The 24,131-nt window shown below is 33.7% G+C and overlaps 4 protein-coding genes and 2 pseudogenes across 4 annotated transcripts; 3 read left to right on the forward strand and 3 right to left on the reverse strand.

The window, feature by feature from the left end:
• Positions 1 to 1,453: 1,453 nt before the first annotated feature.
• LOC120145394 lies at positions 1,454 to 2,136 on the forward strand (annotated as a pseudogene).
• A 1,693-nt stretch (positions 2,137 to 3,829) lies between these two features.
• Positions 3,830 to 5,562, forward strand: LOC120145062 (mRNA turnover protein 4 homolog). Its single transcript, XM_039158965.1, has 8 exons — positions 3,830 to 3,961; positions 4,055 to 4,220; positions 4,302 to 4,392; positions 4,502 to 4,560; positions 4,634 to 4,694; positions 4,795 to 4,885; positions 4,979 to 5,055; positions 5,215 to 5,562. Exons 1-8 carry the CDS (start codon positions 3,934 to 3,936, stop codon positions 5,329 to 5,331), a joined length of 690 nt encoding a protein of 229 aa, XP_039014896.1. The 5' UTR covers positions 3,830 to 3,933; the 3' UTR covers positions 5,332 to 5,562.
• Positions 5,563 to 5,987: 425 nt separating this feature from the next.
• Positions 5,988 to 8,559, reverse strand: LOC120145395 (partner of Y14 and mago-like; the record flags this gene model as incomplete). The annotated part of the gene is made up of 4 exons (XM_039159241.1): positions 5,988 to 6,151; positions 7,123 to 7,368; positions 7,766 to 7,885; positions 8,362 to 8,559. Coding segments are annotated over 4 exons (639 nt in total), but the record flags the coding sequence as incomplete, so codon positions are not given.
• Positions 8,560 to 9,680: 1,121 nt separating this feature from the next.
• On the reverse strand, positions 9,681 to 13,366 carry LOC120145538 (transmembrane protein 87A-like). The gene is made up of 5 exons (XM_039159364.1): positions 12,975 to 13,366; positions 10,901 to 11,837; positions 10,640 to 10,735; positions 10,307 to 10,443; positions 9,681 to 10,072 (listed from the first exon to the last, which is right to left on the reverse strand). Exons 1-5 carry the CDS (start codon positions 13,169 to 13,171, stop codon positions 9,904 to 9,906), a joined length of 1,536 nt encoding a protein of 511 aa, XP_039015295.1. The 5' UTR covers positions 13,172 to 13,366; the 3' UTR covers positions 9,681 to 9,903.
• A 3,670-nt stretch (positions 13,367 to 17,036) lies between these two features.
• On the forward strand, positions 17,037 to 18,573 carry LOC120145541 (annotated as a pseudogene).
• A 1,166-nt stretch (positions 18,574 to 19,739) lies between these two features.
• LOC120145539 (peroxidase 43-like) lies at positions 19,740 to 21,558 on the reverse strand. Its single transcript, XM_039159365.1, is given in 5 exon segments — positions 19,740 to 20,214; positions 20,216 to 20,283; positions 20,628 to 20,790; positions 20,880 to 21,062; positions 21,155 to 21,558. Coding segments are annotated over 5 exon segments (975 nt in total). The 5' UTR covers positions 21,362 to 21,558; the 3' UTR covers positions 19,740 to 19,860.
• Positions 21,559 to 24,131: the final 2,573 nt, after the last annotated feature.

Genomic DNA, 24,131 nt, shown 5'->3' on the forward strand with positions numbered 1-24,131 from the left:
ACCACCCTCTGTTTTTATTTTATAGTTAGGTGAGCAAAATAGGAAAGATAGTAAAATTCAGTGATGAATGATATAATTTATCATTTATATTTTTAATTATTTTATATTAAATAATAATAAAAATTGACACATCATCGCAATATTAGAGAGATAAAATGATTCAATATGTAAAATTCAATGAACAAATTAAAAAAAATTAAAAATACGATGAGTAAAATAGGGAAAAAAATTTAGTGAGGAACGATATAATTTACCCTTAAATTAAAATTAATTAATACCATAATATTATAAATAATTATATGTAAATGTTAAAACCTTTGACAAATAACTCAATTTTATAAAAAAAAGTTTAAAATGAGAAGTTGTAAATAATAAGCGCCAATGCCAAAATCTTTGTATCAAACAAATGACTCAACGAATAGGCATCTAAATGAACCGAATCAAACAAATACGAATGGGGTATGTTTATATTTGTTTATTTAATTTTAACTGAATAAATGAACGAAAACAAATATAAACAAATGAAATTTTTTTGTTCGTGTTCGTTCGTTAAGGAATGTAACTTATTTGTGTTCGTTCATTTAAATGATAAACGAACATTAACGAACGTAAACGAACACAATTGAACAAACATAAACGAACGTAAATGAACACAAATGAACGAATGTAAACGAACACAATAAACGAACATAAATGAAAATATTTTTTTCTTTCCTAACAATTTTAAGATTATATTTTATTTAATTGTTTTGAGTTTTTTTATTTCTTTTAAAACTAATTGAATTTTAAAATATTTATGGCATCAAATTAAAATTTATTAGGCTTTAATATTTTAAATGTGTCTAAAGAGATTGTGCTAAATATAAATGAACGCACATAAACGAACATATTACCAAACGTTCATAAGCGTAAATGAACGAACAAACCATCTGTTCATGTTTATTCATTTAATTAAACGAACACAAAATATTATTCATGTTCATTCGTTAAATAAATAAACGAACTTCCCACTGAACAGTTCGCTGAACGTTCGGTTCGTTCGGTGGAAAGAAACTTCACGCGACATGAAATTGATAGTGTGATTCACGGGGTCATTTAAACATAAGTACGCGGTGGATTTGAGAACAAGATAGCGTCTGAAAGACACGCTCCGTTGAAACTTTGGTCGATGAGTGATGATGACATTTTTTATGGCAAAAAGTCAGTCGAGGCCCCTGAACTTTTAAAAAAAATTAATATGACCCTATATTTTTTTAGATTAATGTGATCATTCAACTCAAAAAATAACTCAATTTGATCATTTGACTAATATTTTTCCGTCGTTGACCAACAGTTTCGTTACTTTCTGTTGATGTGACATATCAAGTAGTCCAATTCCTGTGTTTAGTGTTGTTTAAATTGAGTAAATTAAATCATTCATCACTCAATTATTCTCTTTTCCGTTTAGGTCACCATGAACATCTCTAATACTTCACCTTCAAGTTCCACCCTAAAGCAGACCAATGAACCAGACCAGAAATCCATGAAAAACAAGCGTTACCGCCCTCTTTTACTACTCAACTACGCCTTCCTCTTCGTTGGATCATTGTCTTCAAGCTTGCTCTCAAAGTACTATTTCAACCACAAGGGCTCGAGCAGATGGGTTTGAACTTGGGTTCAATCTGCTGGGTTTCCATTACTTATAATCCTCATTCTTCTTCCTTACTATCTCTTCAAATCCACTGAACGTAAACCCTTCACTCGTTTCACTCCAAGAATCTGCTGGGTTTCCATTACATATAATCCCCATTCTGCTTAGGCATAAACAATATTCTTTTCGCATGGGGAATTTCGTATCTCCCTGTGTCGACTTCCTCTCTCGTTTTATCATCTCAGTTAGTGTTCAATCTGATCCTATCTGTACTCATCGTGAAGCAGAAGATCACTTTCATGAACGTGAATTGTGTCAGTTTGTTAACGTTATCTTCTGTGTTATTAGCCTTGGAATCGAGCAACAATAAACCCCATGGTTTAACCAGAGCCAAGTACTTCATCGGGTACTTCGCGACCATCGGTGCGGGGTTGCTTTTCACGTTGTATCTTCCCATCATGGAGATGGTGTACAAGAAGGTGTACTTAGCTATGGAAGTCGAGTGAGAAAGTGAGGGAATCAGAAGGGAAAGTTGAGAAGGAGAGCCGCATAAGAGGAGAGGAATTAAAAAAGGAAGGTAAGGAAGAAAGTGAAAGAGCGGTGATTGAGAGAGAATGAAACACGGTGGAGAGACAAACCAGAGACAAACCAGAGACAGAGAGAGAAAAAAAAGGAGGTAAATCAAAGTTTAGTGACCAAAATGGAAAAGAGAAAATAATTGAGTGGTGAATGGTTTAATTTACCCAATATTAAACACAGGAGTTGGACCGTTTGACGTGTCACGTTAGCATAAAATAACAGAACTGTTGATTAGCGACGGAAAATATTGATCAAATGATCACATTGAATTATTTTCTCGGATGCCAAATTGTCCAGAAAAGAATGGATAGGGGTCATATTAATTTTTTTAAAATTCAGGGGTTTGTAACGCTTTTTTACCTTTTTTTTATTAATATGGATAACTACAAGGTTATATATTTGTTCAAAGCTAATTCTTAATCCTTTGACGTTATATATTTCCCAAAAATTTTATAATAGTCGAACTTGAGATCTCAATAAATAGTAATATTTTTTATCATTGAATTCACTTAATTCATGCGATTGATTATAATATTTAACGGAGAAAAATATATCATAAAAATAAAAAAAAATGTGATAAAAATAAAATTATGAAATTCTTTTTAAAAGAATAAACGAAGAGTAAAAGAATGATATGAGAATTTGAGGAAATATAAAAAAATATTGACCACGATAATTAATATAAATATTGGTGTTATTGTCTATCAATAAAAAATATGATAAATTATACGTTTAGTATCTAAACTATCAATTTTGATTCGTTTTAGTAACTAAATTTTCATTTTTTTCAAATTATACTTAAAGTTTAATTTTTGTTTCATTTTAGTACCGTTGTTCAAAATTTAACGTTAAACTTTGAGAAAATTGAAAGTTTAGGTATTAAAACAGACAAAATTGATAGTTTTAGGTACTAAATGTGTTAAGTTTTTAACAATGAAGTACTAAAATGAAACAAAAATTAAATCTTACGTATGATTTTGAAAATTTAAATATTTAAACAAATCAAAACTGATAATTTAGATATTAAATTTGTAATTTACCCATAAAATAAAAGAGAAAAACAGCGTATACAGTTTCAAATAGAAAAAAGTTAGGCAATGTTATTGATTTTTTTGGTGTTTGTATATATCTATATATATATTTTGAGTTGTTTAATTAGTTTATTAATCATTTTTATATGATTTTTTTTACAACGCACACACATTATAATATAATTATTTTTTTATTTGACAAAGAATGCTCAATCATCCTGCTGCAGTAGTTGATACTCGAACTCGTAACCTTTAGAAACAATAACAATTTTTTTAACCACTGACTTAAGTTGGTTCGTGCCAGTCTACTCTAATTTTATAAACTAGTCTTTTAATTTTAATGTATTTCCCATCCATTCAATTAAACTAATAATGATTATTGGTTCAGTATTAATAATAAAATAATTTGTTGTCATATAATGTCCTATTGATATAAGTTTGGGCATCAATTAAAAAACCCAAAGGATTTGGGCTGAGATGGTAAGATACTAAGATCCAATATCCATAGAACCCGAACTCGTCGACCCGATCCGAATCTACATCACAGGAAGAAGACCACCGTATTTATAATGCTCAAAACCCTAAAAATCTAAGCCCAAAGGAACATAGAGGTAGGGGTTTACGAGTTGCATAAACAGGGCAAATAGGTCGCCTGTTGATTTCTTCTTCTTCAGGCAGCCGTAAACGTCGAAGATGCCAAAGTCTAAGCGTAACAAAATAGGTTTACCTTCTCTTTTGAATCTTTCACCATTGAAATACAACTTCTTTTTTGTTATAGTGTTTTGAAAAATTTTGGATTTCATGGTATTTGCAGTTGCGCTATCAAAGACAAAGAAGAAGGGAAAGGAACATAAAGAATCAATTGTGAATTCCATAAGGGAAGCTGCGGAAAGTTACAATTCTATCTATATTTTCTCTTTCGAAAACATGAGGAATCTTAAATTCAAGGAGTTTAGAGAGCAGCTCAAGTCCACCGGCAGGTAAAAGTTTCGAATTCAATAACCCATTTCCCCCTTTTTTTGTTGATCATTTTGTTGAAGTTTGTGTGCGTTTTACTTCAGATTTTTCCTTGGTTCGAATAAAGTTATGCAAGTTGCATTAGGCCGTTCTGTTTCTGATGAGATAATACCTGGTCTTTACAAAGTCTCTAAGGTATATTGCAGTGACTTATATGTATATTAGGTGTATGTGACTGTATATATATATCGCATTGCTTATTTTTATGTTGGTTTTTTTAGTATAACTATCAATTGTTTTAAAGCTTCTGCGTGGGGATGCTGGGCTTTTTCTTACCAACATGCCAAGAGAAGAAGTTGAAAGGTAACTACCATTGAAATCTTTCAAGATTTTAGGCTGTTACTGATGAAATTGAGCTTATCTTTGTGTTTTGCAGCTTGTTTAATAAATTTGAAGAAAATGACTTTGCAAGAACAGGAAGCCTTGCGACCGAAAAGGTAAATATTCTTCATTTCATCTTTTGTTTTCTTCTTACTATGGAGTTTATATACTTAATTACCGACCTTTGGGTTTGCACTTGCTTTCTGCCATTTACAGGTGGAACTTCCGGAAGGCCCTTTGGATCAGTTCACACATGAGATGGAACCCTTTCTGCGCAAGCAAGGCATGCCGGTTCGGTTGAACAAAGGTTGATTGTTTATCTCTTATTTTTGTTCCCATCATACATGTATGGTATCCTTTTCGATTGAAGTTGCATACTAACTTGATCTATGGTGTACAGGTGTTGTGGAACTTGTTTCAAACTTTGTTGTTTGTGAGGAAGGAAAGCCTTTGTCACCTGAGTCTGCTCGGATACTGGTATGTTCATGTTTCATGCCTTCATTTTCCCTGACAAAGCATAATATTGCAGTGAAGTAATATTGGATTCGTATTAGTCAGCCATTTCCTGTTAATTGCAATCATTTGATGATGGTTTTGTCTACTGAAACTCAAATTTTGGTGATGTTTTCTTTGCAGCGCTTGTTGGGTATCAAAATGGCTACTTTCCGACTAAACTTGATATGCAGATGGAATCCTGAGGACTTTGAACTCTACAATGAAGGACTAGAAGAATCCGATGTTGAATTCGCCTAGACCAAATTTTCCAGATCGCAAACAATCACATTAAAAAAAGGGATTTAATCATTCAAATTTCATATCTCGGATACCATCTTGGTTCTTATGGTAGACATGTGCTATCACAAAGTAAAATGCGGCGGCATTGGCGTAGATTATTTCTTTGTTTTGTCTTGATTTTGGGTTATTGAAGTTTTGACTGGTTTTATTCTGCAACTGTTGCACTAAATTTTGATATCTTTTAATATATTTTCCTCCAAGTTCTCTCCGTAAAATCTTCTGCCTCTTGCACCCTCTTTTCTTCATGTCTTATCCATGCTATGGTTGATTTCGTATTGCAGCGTTTAGTAAACACAAACATTGTAATAAACACCCTTTTTTCTTCAACTATGTTTCTTTTACAGCAATGAAGGGTTCCGGATTTGTGGAGTATTCGAAATTTTGATGAAAGGTCCCACGGTGAACTTCTGCCAAAGGCAATGCTAAGCAAATTAAGCTAATAAAACTACTATAGCTGAAAACTACTAAAGCTGAAGAGGAACCGTATTGGTATTGAATCAGGGAAAAAATGGTGATCAAACATGGTCATGTGCATGAAATGCAAATTCGGATGAACTTTTAAAATGAAGCCATGATAGATTGACCTCTGTCCGAAAATGAAGTTTTTGCATCCCATAAAATTGTAAATGAACCACGCGGTTTCTTCAGCTATAGAAACATACTCACAATGGTGTCAATTCAGCCCTCTAAAAGCTTTAGCTCCTCAAGCCAACTTCTCCAACTGTTCTGGCTTCATATCTTGCTGTGGTGTTTTCTGTTGAGCTTCTGCGAGTCGAATCTACATATGAAAACCAGTATTCAGGTTAAATAAAAAAACATAGAGAATGAGTTTTAGTTATTGAAAGCATGTCGGATTTAGAACAAGGTCTCCCCTAAAAAGCAAAAAAGCCCCATGCCGCCATCCATGTAACAGGAGGAAGACAAATGCTAACAACTTGCAGTGTTCCAGTACAATGCCAGTACTGAAATAATGAAGTAATTGCATGCTAAAGTCACTGGAAGTCATCAAACATGTCTAGGAACAATATAAAATAGTAGAAACTTGCATAAACAATGCCTATATCAATGAACCGGTTGTCAAACTAATCAGTGTACATATTTGCTGCAAACAAGCCTCTTCGGATAGGTGCAAACACCCATACATCGTTGCACAAAAACCGGAATCTTATTTGGAGCCTCTTCAAGGAGTGCAACTGATTCAAAAAGGAAAGGAAGAGTAGGGGTTCAGATTAATTCGAATATGGGGACCCATAGTAAGAGAACAAGTTAGAGGGATGGTCACCCAAAAGTAAATTGATAGCAGTGACATTCATTTACACACAAGGAGCAAAAGGGGAGCATAACTATAAACGCCATTTGAAGGAACTTAAGCAGGCATTACAGAAATAAAGCAGCATGCATTTTATACTTCCTTTCAGACTTCTGCACCAAATGCACAAATATCCACTATGTAAATGCATATGAGGTCAATTGAGTAAACAGAAAAGAAACATCTTATTAATTTGAATCAGTGGAAATATGATATATACTTTTCTTCCTTTCACCGTCCTCTCTATTTATTTTAAACCAAAAAAAGCAATTTCCAATTTGTTCTCCTCCCATCACTGTCAATGTCATAAGTCTTCTGTCTCTTGAACTTAAAGGATTACATTGATATGACAAAATAAACTTTCCTAACTTCAAGTGTTCACCACGATGTATTATAATGCTGGACAAATTATTTTACATGTTAAGTGAAATGAGCCATACCTTCTTTTTAAGTGCTCGAATCTTTTTATCGAGATCTAGGGCTGGTTGTCCAACATCTGAGGCCTCCACTGAGTTTGAGGGAGGAGAGGTTGATACATGATTTGGGGAAAATGCAAGATCAGTCATCTGAGATGTCAATGATTTAACAGACTCTGATCCATCATCTAAATCTTCCTTAGGTACATCCTCTCTTTCAATCTGGTCATCTGCCAAGGCTTCTGACTTCTTGCCCTTTTCAAGAGCATCCTGCCATAAATAAATTGGTAAATGAATGTTAAGTGTTAATGTACGGATATTCTTGCCTACTGTCTAGACTCACTAAACAGACCATATCATATAGCCTCTCTTCTATGGTGTACAAACTAAGCAGGAAAATAAAATAACCATCTGCTTGGAGGCTTGAAATGAGCCATGGCTCAAGCTTAGGCAAAAATGGCAAAGGATACAAAATTTTGTGATAAACATAAGACTAACATGCAAATCTAGGCCAACTGAAGTTTTACAGAAAGGAAAAGCACTGAAACATTTCTCTTATGAGAAAGTTTAATGAACCAGGCAAGAAAATGCAATGAGCCAAAATTGCCAAAAATAAAAAAAACATTAAATAGAGGTTCGCGAAATATCATAGCAACAAGCTTCATACTTGTAGCCGTTTCTCCTTCTTTCGTTCATTTCTCTTAGCTGACTTAGTCTTCGATTTTGCATCTGCAGGCGGATCGTAACCTGGAGGCACTACTTGTGATGCTGCCATCTCCTTTTTCCACTGCATCATCAATCAAAACATAGATCAATGTCATTAAATTATAATAATAAATAAAAACAACAATGAAAACAACGATTTGCAGGAGATATTTCCATGAAATAAAACTTTGAATCCAGTAACTCCAAAGAACAAAGTCTGAGTCTGGACCGAACTTTAGTTGAATGGCAATTAGTATTGATGGAATGTAGCAATGAATAATCTCATTCAACGACCCATTATAGAAAATTAAGTACATTTAACACGAAACTTTTAGCTCCAAAACTCACCATGGGCAAAAAATTCCCACATACACAAAGCATCAAATATCATGCATCACCTATCCATACATTAAACACAAACATGTCATGCATATCAAAACATACAAAATTGACGCCACCTCTTTCCTCTTCCTCAAATTCTAATCACTAAAACAAGCCAATAGAAGAAACTTGGACGCAGGGAAATGCATACATTATACGCATAAACTTTAAACATACTAGGGCACCTTTAGACTGGTAAATGGCGACTTCCTCTTGGGGAACATACCCGGCCCGAATACGAATGGGCTTGCGGAGAGTGCCGTCGGGTCTTCGAGTAGGCGCCAAAATTCTCTCTCCTTCTTTTAGGGTTTTCCTCAATTCCGCCATCTTCTGCAATTGCTCTTCACTTCCCCCCAATATTGCTAGCCATTGACATAATATTTTTGAAATTAATCAATTCGTTTCACTCTGATCTTTGGGGCTCTGATTACTGCATCAGTTCCAGAAATCAATCAAAATGTATTTATTTCACAATCCTATCAATTCAAAAAGGTGAAAGAAATTAAAATTTGAAAGAAATATTGTATCTAAAAAACTTATTTTGTTTGTGGGCACTTAATTGAATATGTTGTAAATACATTTTGCTCCCCTAAAGTTGTTGTAGTTTGAATTTAGTCCCTTTTAACTTTTTTTAGTCAAACTCCAAACATCCAAAAGTCACATTGGACAATAATTAAATCATAATATTTAAATTTAAAATTTTTATTTAAAGATATGCACAAATCAAATAAATTCAATAGTAAAAGAATTATTGTTTTTCTTTAAGGTCTGACATTCGAGCACCATAAATGTTATGTATGAATAATTCAATGTTAAATGGTTGAAAGTTATCTTTAAACAGATACTACATTATACTTCCCATAGATAAATAAATTTTAGGATAAAGTATACAAATGATCTCTCGATTATAGGGCGTTGCTTTGTTGACTTCCGACTATGTAAAGTTATAAAATGATCACTCAACTATTCATATGTTTCTAACTCGTCATTTTTCGTTAAAAAATTGATGGTCATATGAGCTTACATTAACTTGTGGAATGAGATATGATAAAATCTAATCTAAAAACCGTGTGAGCTATATTTTATAGGTCGACTTTATGTTTACATTATATCATCGAGTTAGTGTTTGAAACATTATGTTGTCGATCCAATGATTGAAAACAATGACAATGCGAGTAGACATCATTAAAATATGATTTTATCATATCTCAGACAACAAATTAACGACCATTTCAAATGGCCATAAAATTTTAATAAAAAAAATGACGAGTTTGAAACATATGAATAATTGGGTGATCATTTTGTAACTTTTTATAATCGGGACTAAAAAAACATCATCCCATAATAGAAAACTATTTTATAACTTTTAATGGTCAGATAACATAACGGAGATCATTTATATACTTTACCATAAATTTTATATTAGTTAGTATTATAATTAAATTTTAATATAATTAATCCTAATAGGTCATTGAGTGTTAGTACAAATGATTGAGAAAAATTTAAACTTGTAAAGTCAAGATTAATATGGACAAAATGATAAACAGATCTAACGTAACCAAAGATCAACCTTCTGCAACAAGATTGGTTCACTTTTGCAAATCGATTCGAAGAATGTTGTTCCGAATACTATATGTTATCCTCCAACCGGCTCGGTCAAGGTGGTTTCCACACTGCAGAACGAGGTTGATGATTAAAACCATGTTGGACAGGGATAGTTTACTCCCTCTTATCCTCTTCCGTGTCGTCTTCACGGTCAGAGACACCGGCATTTCCATTATTCCTCTCTTGCTTGACTAAACTGACAGCCCCATCAGAATGCCCCCTTGTTAGAGATTGTGCTTCTTCATCATCGAATTCCTCCCCGACATCTCCCGAGTATGCATATCTGAGCAAAGTCGGCAGTAACGAGCGTATTAGCATAATAACATGGAGAATTTAAGATTCATCATCTATTTAAATGAAGCTTCTAAAAGTATCCTCCCTACGATCAAATTGAGCTATCTCCAGCATGTCAAAACCTCAGGCGACATATGATTTAAGAATTTTTAAAATTGAAAAAGAAAATAACGGTTAAGGTCATCTAATCGACTCTGTAAAACTAAGAAAGAGTAATACGCACCTTTGAGAGCTCTGAGATGGAGACCAAAGGTAGCAAATAACACAGAGTAGTGCAAATGAAAGAATGTCCCAGAAAGCTGTGATGATCCAAGCAGTTTGCCACCTCTCATTGAATGGATCTGTTGCTTTGAAGTATACCTGTACTGCCAAATAGATCAGGTCCATGATAAATTGAACCCATTGGTATATTACAAAGGACCAAATACCGGTTTTAAGTACAATAAATGTCTTCGTCATATTACTTCACTTAAAACACAAATATTTGTCATTTATCCGAGACAATATAACATGAAATATCAACCAAGTAAGAAACCCGAATCTAGACGAAATATACCTCAAAACTTATCCATCCGACTGAAGCAATCACCGCCACAGCTAGTGCATTGGAGAATTTCCTATAGAGGTCCAACTTTGCTGATATTTTTTTTACCTGGATGAAAAACTAATGTCAGTCATTGAAATTTGTACCGTATAAAAGAGCAAAGTGAGGGGAAGTATGTGATGATAATGAATGAGAAGAGCTATTACCGTCAAGAAACTTAAGATCGCCAATCACTAAATCATAATGGAGAAAGGAAAAAAAAGAACAAAATACCTGCAACTGCTCTAGTGTTTTTGAAAGAGATGTAAAAATCCATAATATCAAAAATGCATCTAGGAATGCGTCAGGAAGGACTAGGAAGAGTCTTGCTCTTCCTGATATGTCATTAATGGCCCCTACATACTCGGTAATGTCCAGCATTTCAGATGCCAAAAAATAAGTCGCTCCAAGAAGAAGCACCTTTGATGTAAGGCCACCTAAAGTTGGGCGTACAACACCATAGCCCATCGAAACAGAAAGTATGAGGAGTCGAGCAAGTGTTTTTCTTATTGCTCCAACAGTCACGACCCAACTTGTAAGTACAACAGGCCTCATTCCTGAGCTGTTAAAATTAGAATAGTCAAGATACCACAATATCATTTCAAACAAACCCAGACCAATGACAGCAGTGATGCAGTGCTGAAGTAGCAGGATATCTTTCCAAAACCTCACATACTGCGAGAACCAAATGGCACTAAGCAACAAATAGGCAATCGTCATGTAAACATAAAACTTCATCAATGGTGCCATTCTCCCTGGTAAATAACCATCAGGGTTCTTCCACACCGTCTTCCCACTCATTGTTGTTCCCTTGAGCTTTGGATCACATGCTATAAAAAACAAATTATACATCCCTGTTTTCGTGATGGGAACCTCGGTTTTTTCCATACTGGTTGACAAATAGTTCCCACCAAAATGTATGTTCAAAACAATAGGCCAATTACTATCTGTTGCAGAAGGTATCCGAATGACTTCACCTTGCTTGCACCCTTCCAGCTTAGCAAGATCAGGGGTACAACATATCGATCTCTGTCCACCATAAGCTGAACCACCTATATTATTTCTATCAGCAGCCTCGAAAATAACCGCTTGTATCAACCTGGTACTATGTTCCTCCTCGGAATGGCCATCTGCAGCAGCCTGAGTCCTCCAGAATGTGATATTCTCAAATCTATGAATAAGAAAAATACATTCAAGGCATAAAATTTTGGAAGTGAATGAACAAAAAAACAATGGAGGTCGAAATTCTTAATTCAGCACCAAGAAACTGGTTTACTTATGAATAGTCATAACTATTTTAATCCATGGCCACATAAGATAATGAAAAAACAGCATTAATTATATATTTTGACAAATGATAATGGCATAGAAAACTCAGATCTCTGGTACCAGAAATCGCTATCTCCCTAACAATTTTCAAATAGGTTCTCAAAAACTCAATGAAGGAACACTAACGATCCATTTCAATAAGACTTCATACCATCGACAAATAATTTATTACAAAATTATTGAGTAAAATAAACAACTCATAAACTTCATAATTGATTTATTTAAACATAAAAATTGTATGCATAAGTTCCAAAAAAACGTTATACTTCTAATAAATCACATGTCATTCCTACTAAACAAACCGGTGAGGACTAACCCTTATCAATTACATTTCACACGAGTAGCGATTTATGTCTACATTTTGTTACTTAAACCAAATCGATTTGCATTCTTGGTGACATGGACTTGGATATGCTCAAATAACCATTTTCACTCGAATATGCAATTAAAAAATAGTAAAAAGGTGAAAAATACATTTCTTGATTTTTCAGAATTAGATCTTCCATAGATCATCATATATACACCTCAAGTCTTGAGTATTAACTACTTGCTAACAGATCTAGTCCGTATAAGTAAAACAACACCATATTCTTCGCTTCAAACTCTAGTAATTTTTTGATTCAAAAGCTTTAACAAATTGAACTTAAAATAAAGCAAACGATTCACATTTTTTAAATAAAGGAAATGTCACGTTAATACTACCAATGAAAGAGCGGACATCGGAAGCAGACTTAACGGAGGAAATGTTTCGTCAAAAAATACTAGAAAATAACTGAAAAATTGTATTTCTTATTTATCAAAATTAATTCATCCGTCGATCATCATAGGTACACCTAAATAGTAACTAGTTTCTAGCAGATCTAATCCATATAAACAAACCAACGCCATGTTCTTCACTTAAAGCTCTAATACATTGTGTTTAAAAATAAAACAAACGAATCACATTTTTTAAATAAAGGAAATGTTTCGTCAACGTTACCGAATGAAAGAGCGGCCATCGGAAACGGAGTTGTCAGAGGAAAGAGAGGCGGCGAGGCCTTCACTGCCGCCTGAAAGAAGATAAGCATTTCCAACTTCGCTGAAGAGTTGATTTTTGTAAATGTGGATTGAAGCATTGATCGTTGTTAACGCGGTTGATAATAGAAGAAAGATGGATATTCGGTATGCGAGATCCATGGTTACGAAATTGGGGATCAGTGTTCGGCCCTAAACAGATGCGAGAGAGTAGATCTGAGAATTTGAGGGGAAAGTAAAAGTGAGTAAGATCGAAGCAATGGTTTAAGCAAAGAAGCAAGCGCAGCGTCACTGTCGGTGAGAGAGAAAGTACTGTTACGCGCCCTATACGCGAGGGTTTGTGGCTGTTGTCTTAAATGTTTTGGCTAACTACACCCATGACCACTTAACTATTGGTGGATTCTTTTTTAATCAGTATTCTTTTAAATTTATCAATCAAAACACTTAATTGTGAAATGATTTTATTTTGATCATCGAACCTTTTATTTTATCAATAAGACTAATTAACTATTTAAATATCATCGATCAAGTCATATATTTGACGAAATAATTAATGTTCAGTTAAATTTTTTTATATAATTATATATTTTACTTTCACTACTTGTATATTTAAATAATTTGATTTTAGTCAACTCATAATTAAATAGTTGAAATTAAAAATCGACAACATTCATTATTTTTAAAAATAAATAAAAAATAATTATTTTTCTAATTTATTTAAATATTTTAAATAAAAAATAATATATTTCAAGAATTATATTATATTCATACTCGCGTAAATGCATAGTTTTAATAAATATCACATTTATTTGTTTTTCTAAATAAAATTTGTCAATTTTTTACATTCATTACTTTTTTTTTGTCTTTAACTTATGATTAAATTGATGTCATAAGGTGTTTTTTTTTATGTAAACACATCTTTAAAAACATTTCGTATGCACTTTTATCTTACAGCACAAAAAATATTACTAATTTGAAAAATAATTTAAAACAAATATTAAATTATGCAAAGTATACAAATGGTCCTTCGATAATAAGACACTATTTTATTAAATCTTTTAAAATGATCATTTTATTATAGGATGTTGCTTTGTTAAGTCTATCAAATATCAAGTCACTCAATTATTAAAAATTAATATCATAATTAATATGGTAAAGTATACAAACTCGTCATTTTCTATTAAAAAAACTACCAAAATGTCTGAGTTGGACATTGACATGCTGATTAAAATATGATAAAATATGATCTAGAAATTGTTTCAGTTGTATAGTTGTTTGAGATTCTGGAATCAAATTTTATTATATCTCAATCAACAAGTTAACATCCAACTCAACGTGCTGTCAAATTTCTTAACAAAAAAAGGACTAGTTTAGGATATGTGAATAGTCGAATCATCATTTTATAGCTTTTAACAGTTGTGAGACTCAATAAAGCAACACCCTATAGTCGATGAATTATTTTATAACTTTCAATAATTAGGGACTCGACATAAAAATATCTCATTTTTATACTTTACCCTATTAATATGATATTAATTTTTTTTAGTGATATTTCGCTGATAAGACCAGGTAACCGAAGGATACAATAAAAATAGGGTGCACTACTTATTTAGTACCTAAACTATTAGTTTTCTTTCACTTTAGTTCTTAAATTTTCATTTCTTTTAAAATCATAGCTAACATTTACTTTTTGTTTCATTTTAATACCTATCATTTTATGGGTCAATTACATCATTCATTACTCAATTATCTTTTCACTTTCATTTTGGTTACTAAAGTTTAACTTTTTTAATTTAACTACCAAACTTTCAAATTACTCTTATTTTAATCACTCTAATTTATTTTATTAATAATTTTTCTGATGTTTCATTTTTTTATTTTATTAATGTATAATTAAAATAAAAAATTAAATTTGAAAGTTAGAATGATTAAATTAAGAGTAATTTGAAAGTTAAATAATTAAATTAAAAAACTTAAACTTCAATATCCAAAATATGAGTGAGAAGATAGTTGAGTGATGAATAATATAATTTATTCATAAAAAAGGTTTTATGTATAACAGTTTCGTTAAGTTTTTAACAGCAAGATATTAAGACAAAACAAAATATAAATGTTAGATATGATTTTGAAATAAATGAAAGTTTAGGTACTAAAACGAAAATAACTATAGTTTAAACCCTAAATGTGTAGTTTACTCTAATATATATATATATAAATATATATGACGTGGCGGAACCAGTTGGGAGCTGACAACATAACTGACATAAACGATTAAATGAGCGAAATGAAGTCTCGTTGCTTCCCTCCTTTATCCGCTTTATATAAATAAACCCTCACTGAATTAAACTTGTTGATTCGGCATTCTCTCCTTCTCTTCATCGGCATCAACAAACAAAGGAGCTTAGTACACTTTGGATTGTTGCAGCCCATAGCTCCCAGCTTCTGGTATAATCTCCACTTTTTTTGCGTTTGTATCTGTTTGTCTTTGTGGAATCTTCGAGCATTTTTGGGTTTGTAATTGCATGTGTTTTATTTTTGAAACGTTTGAATAAAGTTGGGGATAATGGAGTTGAACCCTTGACATTGATTCTCCAATGTAGGTTGAAGGTAAAAGAATTCTAGTTCAAGCAAGGGTTTCTTTTAGGTTACTTTAAGTAAGCCTCACTCCGGAGAATTTGCTTGCCGAGTTGCTTTTGTTATTTAATTGTTAAGTGTTGGGAGCTAGATTTTGCCAATATGAAATTCTAACTCACCTAACAGTAATAATTTTCATTGTTTTGAAAATTATTTTTCAAAAGGAATTTGTGGTTTGTTTTTTTTTTACTCATTTTATTAATTTGTTAACAGAATTGAAATAGTTCAGATGGTTTATGGCTTTCTATCTCCCAACCAGCATTAGAAATTAAGAATTCCTTAAAAAGGAGGTGTCAATGGGATTGACTTCACACTTGATCGGCTGTACTTAATTTTTTGGCCCATAAATATTTGTCTTGTTAATTTGGCGTGTTGATCTTATTTAACTAGCTTCAACAGAATGCAGTATATCTTATCAATTTCATCATGTTTCATAACTGAAAAACACTTTCTGTATGATAGATGAGAGGAGCTTTCAGATTATACATAAGGATCTAGAAATGGGGACAAAGGAGTCATATTGGAATAATGGGTATTTTGGTAAATGGAGGTTCTTGATCCCTCCGAATTGATCACCATCCCACTGGAAAAGTCAAGCAATGGATTAGGAGTTCAAATTATTATTTATTAATAGTTTTTGTACATCTTGGAGCACAAGTGCAATGGAGCCTGTGGAGCACCACCTTGGAGAGTTGCTCTTGTCTGTTTAACATTATTTTTTGCCTATTATCTTTCTGACATTGATAAATGGAAAGGAAATTTAGGTTCCAACTGTAATTGCAAATTGTGATTCCTAAAAAAAGGATTAACTCTCTTTATTAACTTTTTGTGTTCAGTGACTTTTGCCCGCTGAATTGTATCTTTTGCATCTACAAATGGCTAGTCATTCTAGTCGCACTATATATGTTGGTAACCTACCACTAGATGTCAAGGAATGGGAGAATGAAGACCTTTTCTGTAAGGTTTGTGTCATCTAGTCTTTTTTGTTTTTGTTTTGTGTATTACTAAATCAAAGAGACAAAATGAGAGTACCATATACTGATTCTGTTTGTTCTGGTCAAATTGCTTCGTATTTTCTTGGTCACCTGTGTTAGGCGCTTTAGTTGGAATTTTCTTCTGTTATCTTTTACACGATTCTTAAAGCTTCCAAAGCATGATACTAAAACATGTAAGATTTATTTACTTGAAATTTTATTCACTGCTTCATTTGTCTTTTTGAAGGATAATTTTTTTTTTCTGATAAAGAAATGCTGCAATTCTGTGTTAAGTGCTGCTTTATGCATGATTTTCACATTTTGGAACTTCAAATCTCGTTTTGTATGGCTGATTATTTTCTGCACTTGAAAAGTTCTAGTAGTAGTAGATTATTTTTTTCTTTTTCTATCATCTTCCTGCTGTTCCTAGAACATTGGTCTTTGGGCGCTTTTAATATGACCATTGTGGACTACAGTATGGATGAATTTTGGATATAGAGTTGAAGTTTCCTCCCCGCCCCCTGGTTACTGTTTTGTGGAGGTATGTATCTTACATCAAGACTTACTTTTTGAGCACATTTTCTGACCTTGTTTTACTGCCTGTTTCTAAGCTAGTCATATTTGCAGTTTGAGGACCCTTTGGATGCTGAAGATGGAATTAAGGGTCGAGATGGCTATAATTTTGACGGGTGTCGTATCAGGGTGATTTCCTATTAACTAGTATACTATTATTTAGCTATTGTTCTCTAGATGGATTCTTATCTTTCCCTTGAAGCAGGTTGAACTTGCCCATTGTGGTAGAGGGCAATCTTCTCGATGTGAATATGGTAGCGGCAGTGGTGGCAGAGCTGGTAGAGGACGATTGGTGCTTCTCATCGGTCTGAGTTTCGAGGTGAAACATATATACATTTTTTTAAAGTTCATGTTGCTGTTTCAGTCTTTATGTATTTCTATTGTCTGTCTGTTTTACTTTTCCCCTGTATTGTACCATATTGACATTGTTTTCATTCACTATGATTTAGTTGTTGTTCACGGACTGCCTTCTGCTTCTCGGCAAGATCTGAAGGTGAGGTTATTCCAACTTCTTCTAAATTAAGGCTCTTCTCATATGGAGCTGAAAAGTTGCACTATCATGGATTTATTTTAGGATCACATGCGCAATGCTGGAGATGTATGCTTTGCTGAAGTTTATCAGGAAGGTGATGGTATGCGATCTGATTAGGTTCACTTACTATTTTCATGTTATACCAATCATATCTATCTGTTTCTGCATTTTATTTTATATGTTTAGGCGTCCAAATTTGTTTAACTATAATTTTTCCTCTTGTAGGAGCCATCGGTATTGTGGACTACACAAATTATGATGACATGAAATATGCGGTGTGTTTATTGGAATCAATGGATTTGATTTGTTCGTGACATGTGGTTCTTGATTATTTTACTTACCTTGCTTTTGATTTCCTTGTTGCACAGATAAGGGAACTTGATGATTCTGAATTTCGAAATCCTTTTGCAAGGGCATATGTCAGGTTAACCCCTTTTTAGTCGCAGAGTTATGTGGTTTGGGCTTTGTTAAGTGTTTTCTGTCCATGTTTTAAGGTTTTGACTGAAGAAGGAAATATGTAACGAATCATTTTTTAAGTTGACTTTTGTACAAGTGATTGCTCATGTTTTAACAGATTCACTTGAATATATAATTCTTTTTTTTTTGGGTGGTGGCTGGGGTTTCTGCTGGTGATGGTATGCATGAATAAACAATTTCGTCTTTGATAGAAAAGAAAATACCCTTATTTATTGAGGCGGAGGGAATTTCATTTTTCATTTTAATTTCACTTTAAAAATACATTTTATAGGAACTTGCAATTGTTATTTCAGGTGAAATGCTATGAGGGCAGTCCTCGCAGGGGTCGAAGCAGGAGTAGATATCACAGTAGGAGTCCAAGAGGCAAATAAAGGTACCTATAAATTTTATTGGTCTTTTGCTTCTGTCTTCTCCTGTGTGTAGGTCTCCCCTCATACACAAAAATTGAGAGATTAACACCCAAAAAATCTCATTCTCTTGCGTAAGCATAGTCATAACCTTAATTTCTGTAGCTATCTTCTTTATCATGGTTAGCCTGATTCTTTTCTTTATCCAGGTCTGCATCAAAATCAAGGTCACCTTCACCTTCCAGATTATCCAAGTATGTGTATGTTTTGAAGTTTGCTATATTATCTTTTATTTAAGTAGCAGTTTTCTCTCCCTTTGTGCTCATTCTTCTTTTTGCATCTTTGGCTTGCCCATACACAGATCAAGGTCAAGGTCCAACTAGTTACAGGCAAGTTATTTCCGTCAATAATTGCAATGGACAAGTTTATAGTGATCATTTTGTCAGGAAAAAAGACTAATTTCTGAAATATGAGTTATGCATGAATTAGAACGAGATTTTCAGTTTCTCAATCCCAGAAACTTAACGGATGGCAAATTTTAGGCTCTCATTATATATGCAAAACAAACTATAGGGAGAGAGAGCTAGATCATTGGTTTGGGATTAATCGAGTCCATTGGCAAAGTTTCCCAAAATTGAAATAAACCAACACCAATGTTTGGTCTTTGGTTTGCATTACGGTGCAGGTGTGCAGGCTGAAAAATACCGACATGTAATGGTAAATTCTTTCGAGCAGTTTTCATAGTCGAGCTTTATTGCTGTTACAGGAATGTCTGCAAGTGGCTAGCAATCTGCTGAGTGCTGACTTTGTGAATGTTTTGGTGCCATATAGTTTTGAGGATTGTTCAGTATCTTTGTGGTGTAATCCTTTAGCACCGGCTTATTCTGGTACATACACTGCTTTCACTTCATTACCGTGTTGGGTGCTTGTAATGAGACTAATTTGTACCTTTTAGCCTACTAGTTTTTCCCTTGACACCGTTGCCTGTGGACTTTGTAAACCGGCTTGGTTATTTGGATACAAATTTAAAATTAGTAGCTTATTGGGATGCAAATTAGGATTGATAATCATCTTTGATGTACTATCAGTGTATCTTTGCAATACTCAATCCATTTTTCAATTTTGAGACCATACAATAAACAGAGCAAAACACATTGGATATGAAGTATTTTTTTTCTTTTTTTGACATGAAGTAAAATGGCAAAATGTACACATCAATTAATGCATTTTATTCCAAGGGAAGTTAACCAATCTGTGGTGATATTTATGGTATCATATCAAACAAAGACAAACTATCTGTAGTATGATTTTGATTCAATTGAAAGCTGTACAAACACGCCTGATTTCTCCTTTAGACCCTGTTTTCACCCCAATCCGCCCCATCTTCACAATGGAGTCAACAAAATCTGCTTCAAAAGAGGGTCCAAAAATTGGACTGAGGAATCCAAAATAGGAGTCAGCCACCGTCCTGGTGGAGTCATCGTCGTATAGCCTGGCATCGGATTCCAGCACCGCAAAACCGTTCCGAACGTTGTCCAATATCTGTTTATCGAACGATTGCTCGCTGCCTCGATCCATTGGCAGTCTGACATTAACGTCTCCATCCTGAGGACAAATGGATTTCAGTTCCGGCAAAAAATCAGGGCTTATTGCAGGATCTGATCCCCCCACCAGGTGAGAAATTGTAAAGCCTTTTGGTCATGAAAAAACAAGCTGTCGTCCCAATTGTATGTGCCGCTGCATGCATTTTCATTGGCCAAAGAAAAAACAAAAATAGCATTAGATGCTCGCATGGGAGGACCATTTATTTGGCACATTCAACAAAGTGCTAGAGCCTAGAGTAAGACTATATTGTTCATGCATTTTCTTTGTTTCTTCTATTGATAATCTAATTTTATATCTCCCGAGTTTCTAATATAACTTCTTAAGTTTGTACTCATGACATAAAATCTTGCATCCGTCTAGAACCTGTACGTGTGTATGAGTAAGTCATGATATATTAGTTGAGTTCCTACTGCAACAATGATGCCATCAAACATGCATGAGACAGAGAGAGAAAGAGGGAGAATGGGGTAATTTACAGCTGAGAAGCACAAGGTCTTTCTCTGAGAGGCCTTTCTGATGAAACTTATCCTTGAGTAGTTGGATTGAGTCACTAACATCTGGCATGTTAGCCGCCAGCGAAACATCCGAAACCCTTCCATCTCGACGGCCTGTCGGTACATCATATGATGGTCCATTTGCCTTCATGTCATACATACATAGAACCAAGGATTAAACATAGACATAATAGCATACATCACTGAAACCAAGTGTATGCATGCATTTTATACCAAAACTATAGCATCTCGAGCTGCTAAAGCAACTATATCAGCACAAGAAACAACTCCTGGACATGTAGTTTCCAGCTGAGCTTTGGCTTGTTCTATAACTTCAAATCCCCCAACTCCCTGGTGACCAAACGCGTGTCTCTCAGCATTCGGACCATTTTCTATCAGAATCGAACCATCACAACCCTGAAAACACATATCATGTTACATCAGCTCCCACTGATTTCAACATGAATGGGATGATGAAAGACAACAGAGTGTAGAAAGGGAAGAAAAACCTCAACAAAACAGTCATGAAAATGGAGCCTGAGTAAGACGGGAGGGATGTTGGAGCTCGATTGAGCAGCATTCCGGACAACGCTCGAGACAATGGACTCGGCATTTGGGCAGGTGTTTGCATAAAACCCCACTGAAAGCTGGCCTTTAGAAACCCCAATGGAAAATGCAGATAACAGCAGCAGTTGAAATAAGAAAGCAAAACCCATTGTTTAGTATGATAAGTACTAACAGTAATTATCAACAAAACAGTGCCTTCAAGGAGGAAGACGAATATATATATATATGTGAAAAAGAAAAAGGGCTGAGGGATTTAAGAAGCGGCGGAGGGCTCAGCAGCTATAAAGCTGACAGCTTTCTTGGATAGAGAAGCCAATGTGTCAACTCTTAACCAAAAATTTGCATGTGGTTTGTCATTTCTCTACTGGATTTATAGTGCTCTTCTTCTTTTTACTTTTATTGTAGGACAAAAAATGCAATTTTAAAAATATATATGTGATTTGAGTGAAAATCATTATGGATCTTGGCACGTTCTTGAAGAGTTCACAATAATTAAGCGCAGATATCTCTACAACTACCTCTACATAAATGCATTCTCGAAAGAGGGCCCCATTCATTTTAAGCCCTTCTTCCTATGAGAAGAAGATGACCAGAAGGGAATTTGGGAGAGATAATGATGGGATATAGGTAAAATTATGCCACCAGTCCTTCTACTCCAATAAAGTGTAAACTTTCATAGTTATATTTGAAACTTTAAAAATAAATCCTTTTCTTTTTCTTTTAATTAAAAAATCCTAATTATATAATTGATTTTTTAATTAGGGTTCAGGTCATATCAAGTCAGATTTTGAGTGAAAATATATAATAGTTTAATTATCTTTTATATATTTAGAGATAATTATAATAATATTTCCCTCTTTGTGTTGGGTCGGGTACGATAGAAATCTTTGATCTTACTTAACGAATTTAATACATTATTTTGCTAGACTAATCAATAATTAATTAAGTTATTTTATTATAAACTATCAAATATTTTAAAATTTTAAATATTAATTTATATTAATATTAAAATGTTGCATTACGAATTTAAAATATTGTGTTGCTAAATAAACATGCAGCGTGGTGTATATAAAATATATTATCCAAGATTATGTAATTTCATACCCATTAATTTGTACGTTTCCCCCCTATTTGTTGAAGAAATCCAAGGGTCCAGGGTTATAAATGAGAGACAGATCGTGAGTTACTTGAGATCGATTCGATCAAGGCTCGATAAATACTTGGATCGAATGGACTCAATTCGAGCTCGACTCGAGTTCTTAATGAGCTGGAACGAGCTACTTGATATTCGACTCGAAAAGCTCGTGAGCAGCTCGAAAATATAATATATTAAGATTTTTTTAAATAAATTATTAATAATATTAACATTTATGTATTGATTTTTTTTTAAAATGCAGTAAGATTTTCATGTATTTAAGGTTCAGATTCAAGTTTAAGGCTTCAATCGAGTTATGTTTAAGATTTTTTTTTTCATTTCGAGCCTTTTCGAGCTGCTCACGAGCTCTAGTTCAGGATTTCGAGTTCGAGTCGAGCTTGAAAATTTTAAGCTCGCGAGCTTTCAAGTCGAGTCGAGCTTCATTTCAGAGTTTTCGAGTCGAGTCGAGCTTAGCAATACTCGAACTCGACTCGGCTCGTTTACACCCCTACAAGGGTCCAATTTTTTCAAGAGTGTAATAAGGTTGAACTTGAATCTTTGAACAAAGAATAAAATGAGTTATGTTTTTCTAATTTATTTGTAAAATTATTTGTGAACTAATAAGATTTTAACTCGAAATTTTATTTAAATTATTTGATCGTTCTATCAAACAGATATAAACTATACAAAACCGAAAATAATGGATACCCCAATCCAAAGGGGACCCTATTGGCGTGTAAGTTCATTATCGGAAATAATTAGAGGCATGGCTCACATGAGCTGTAGAGATTATCAAGCATAAAGATCATTAACCCATATTGCACGCCATTGCCAACCCCTTCTTTGCTTCCGATTACAACAAAAACAACCTAGGATGAAGAATTCCTTGTCACTAAATGAAACATACCCATTAAATTATAATGGATCGAATGAACATGTTATATGAATATGTAAAAGTAATGTCGAATTCAAGAACTAACGGCTGCTAATGATTTATATAATTCGCAATGTTAAATTTTAAAATCGATTGAATGAAGTCGACGATCTCTAAAAGAGATAACTAAAAGCTCTCAGATGTTACTTTCTATCTCCCCTGGATTATGGGTTCAATACCTATTAAGAGCAAAATTCATCTTCCCCTGATCTTTTAAGTAGGAATTATTCAAAATAATTGATTGTATGAATAGAACAAATTAAATTTTGAGTTTCTGTTTACGATTGTGGAGGAGTTGTTGAAGGACGATTCGGAGGAAAAACCCTAGTTTCCTGCTGATCTAGAGAAGGAAGAGGGAGATTGAGAAGAATGGTTCCAAGACCAATTTCTATGGGAGGAATTTGCAGCTTCTTGATGTTGATATTCACGTGACGTATGGTAGCTCAAGTAGAATCACTACATTTAATCTAATTTAATTTTAGGGTAAAGTATATAAATAGTCATTGAACTTTTTAGATGCTTGTATTCCCCCAACTTTTAAAACTTACAATACAGCCACCAAATATTTAGTTCGTTTGCAATATGGTCCCGACGTAACGGTCGTTTCACTGCCGTTAGGGTAAATTATATAAATGGCTATTGACCTTTTCAGGCGCTTGCATTTAGGTCACCCCAACTTTAAAAACTTGTAACACATTCATCAATTACATTCTAAACCCCAAATTCCAAAATACTTCAATTAAATCCTAAACCTCAAATTCCAAAAATACTTCAATTACATGCCCAACCCCAAATTCATAATTCATTCTCAAAATCTACCATAACAAACCGAACTTAAAGTAGCAACCCT

Source organism: Hibiscus syriacus, unplaced genomic scaffold (assembly GCF_006381635.1).
Source record: "Hibiscus syriacus cultivar Baekdansim isolate YM2019G1 unplaced genomic scaffold, ASM638163v2 tig00110893_pilon, whole genome shotgun sequence".
Classification (NCBI taxonomy): Eukaryota; Viridiplantae; Streptophyta; class Magnoliopsida; order Malvales; family Malvaceae; genus Hibiscus; species Hibiscus syriacus.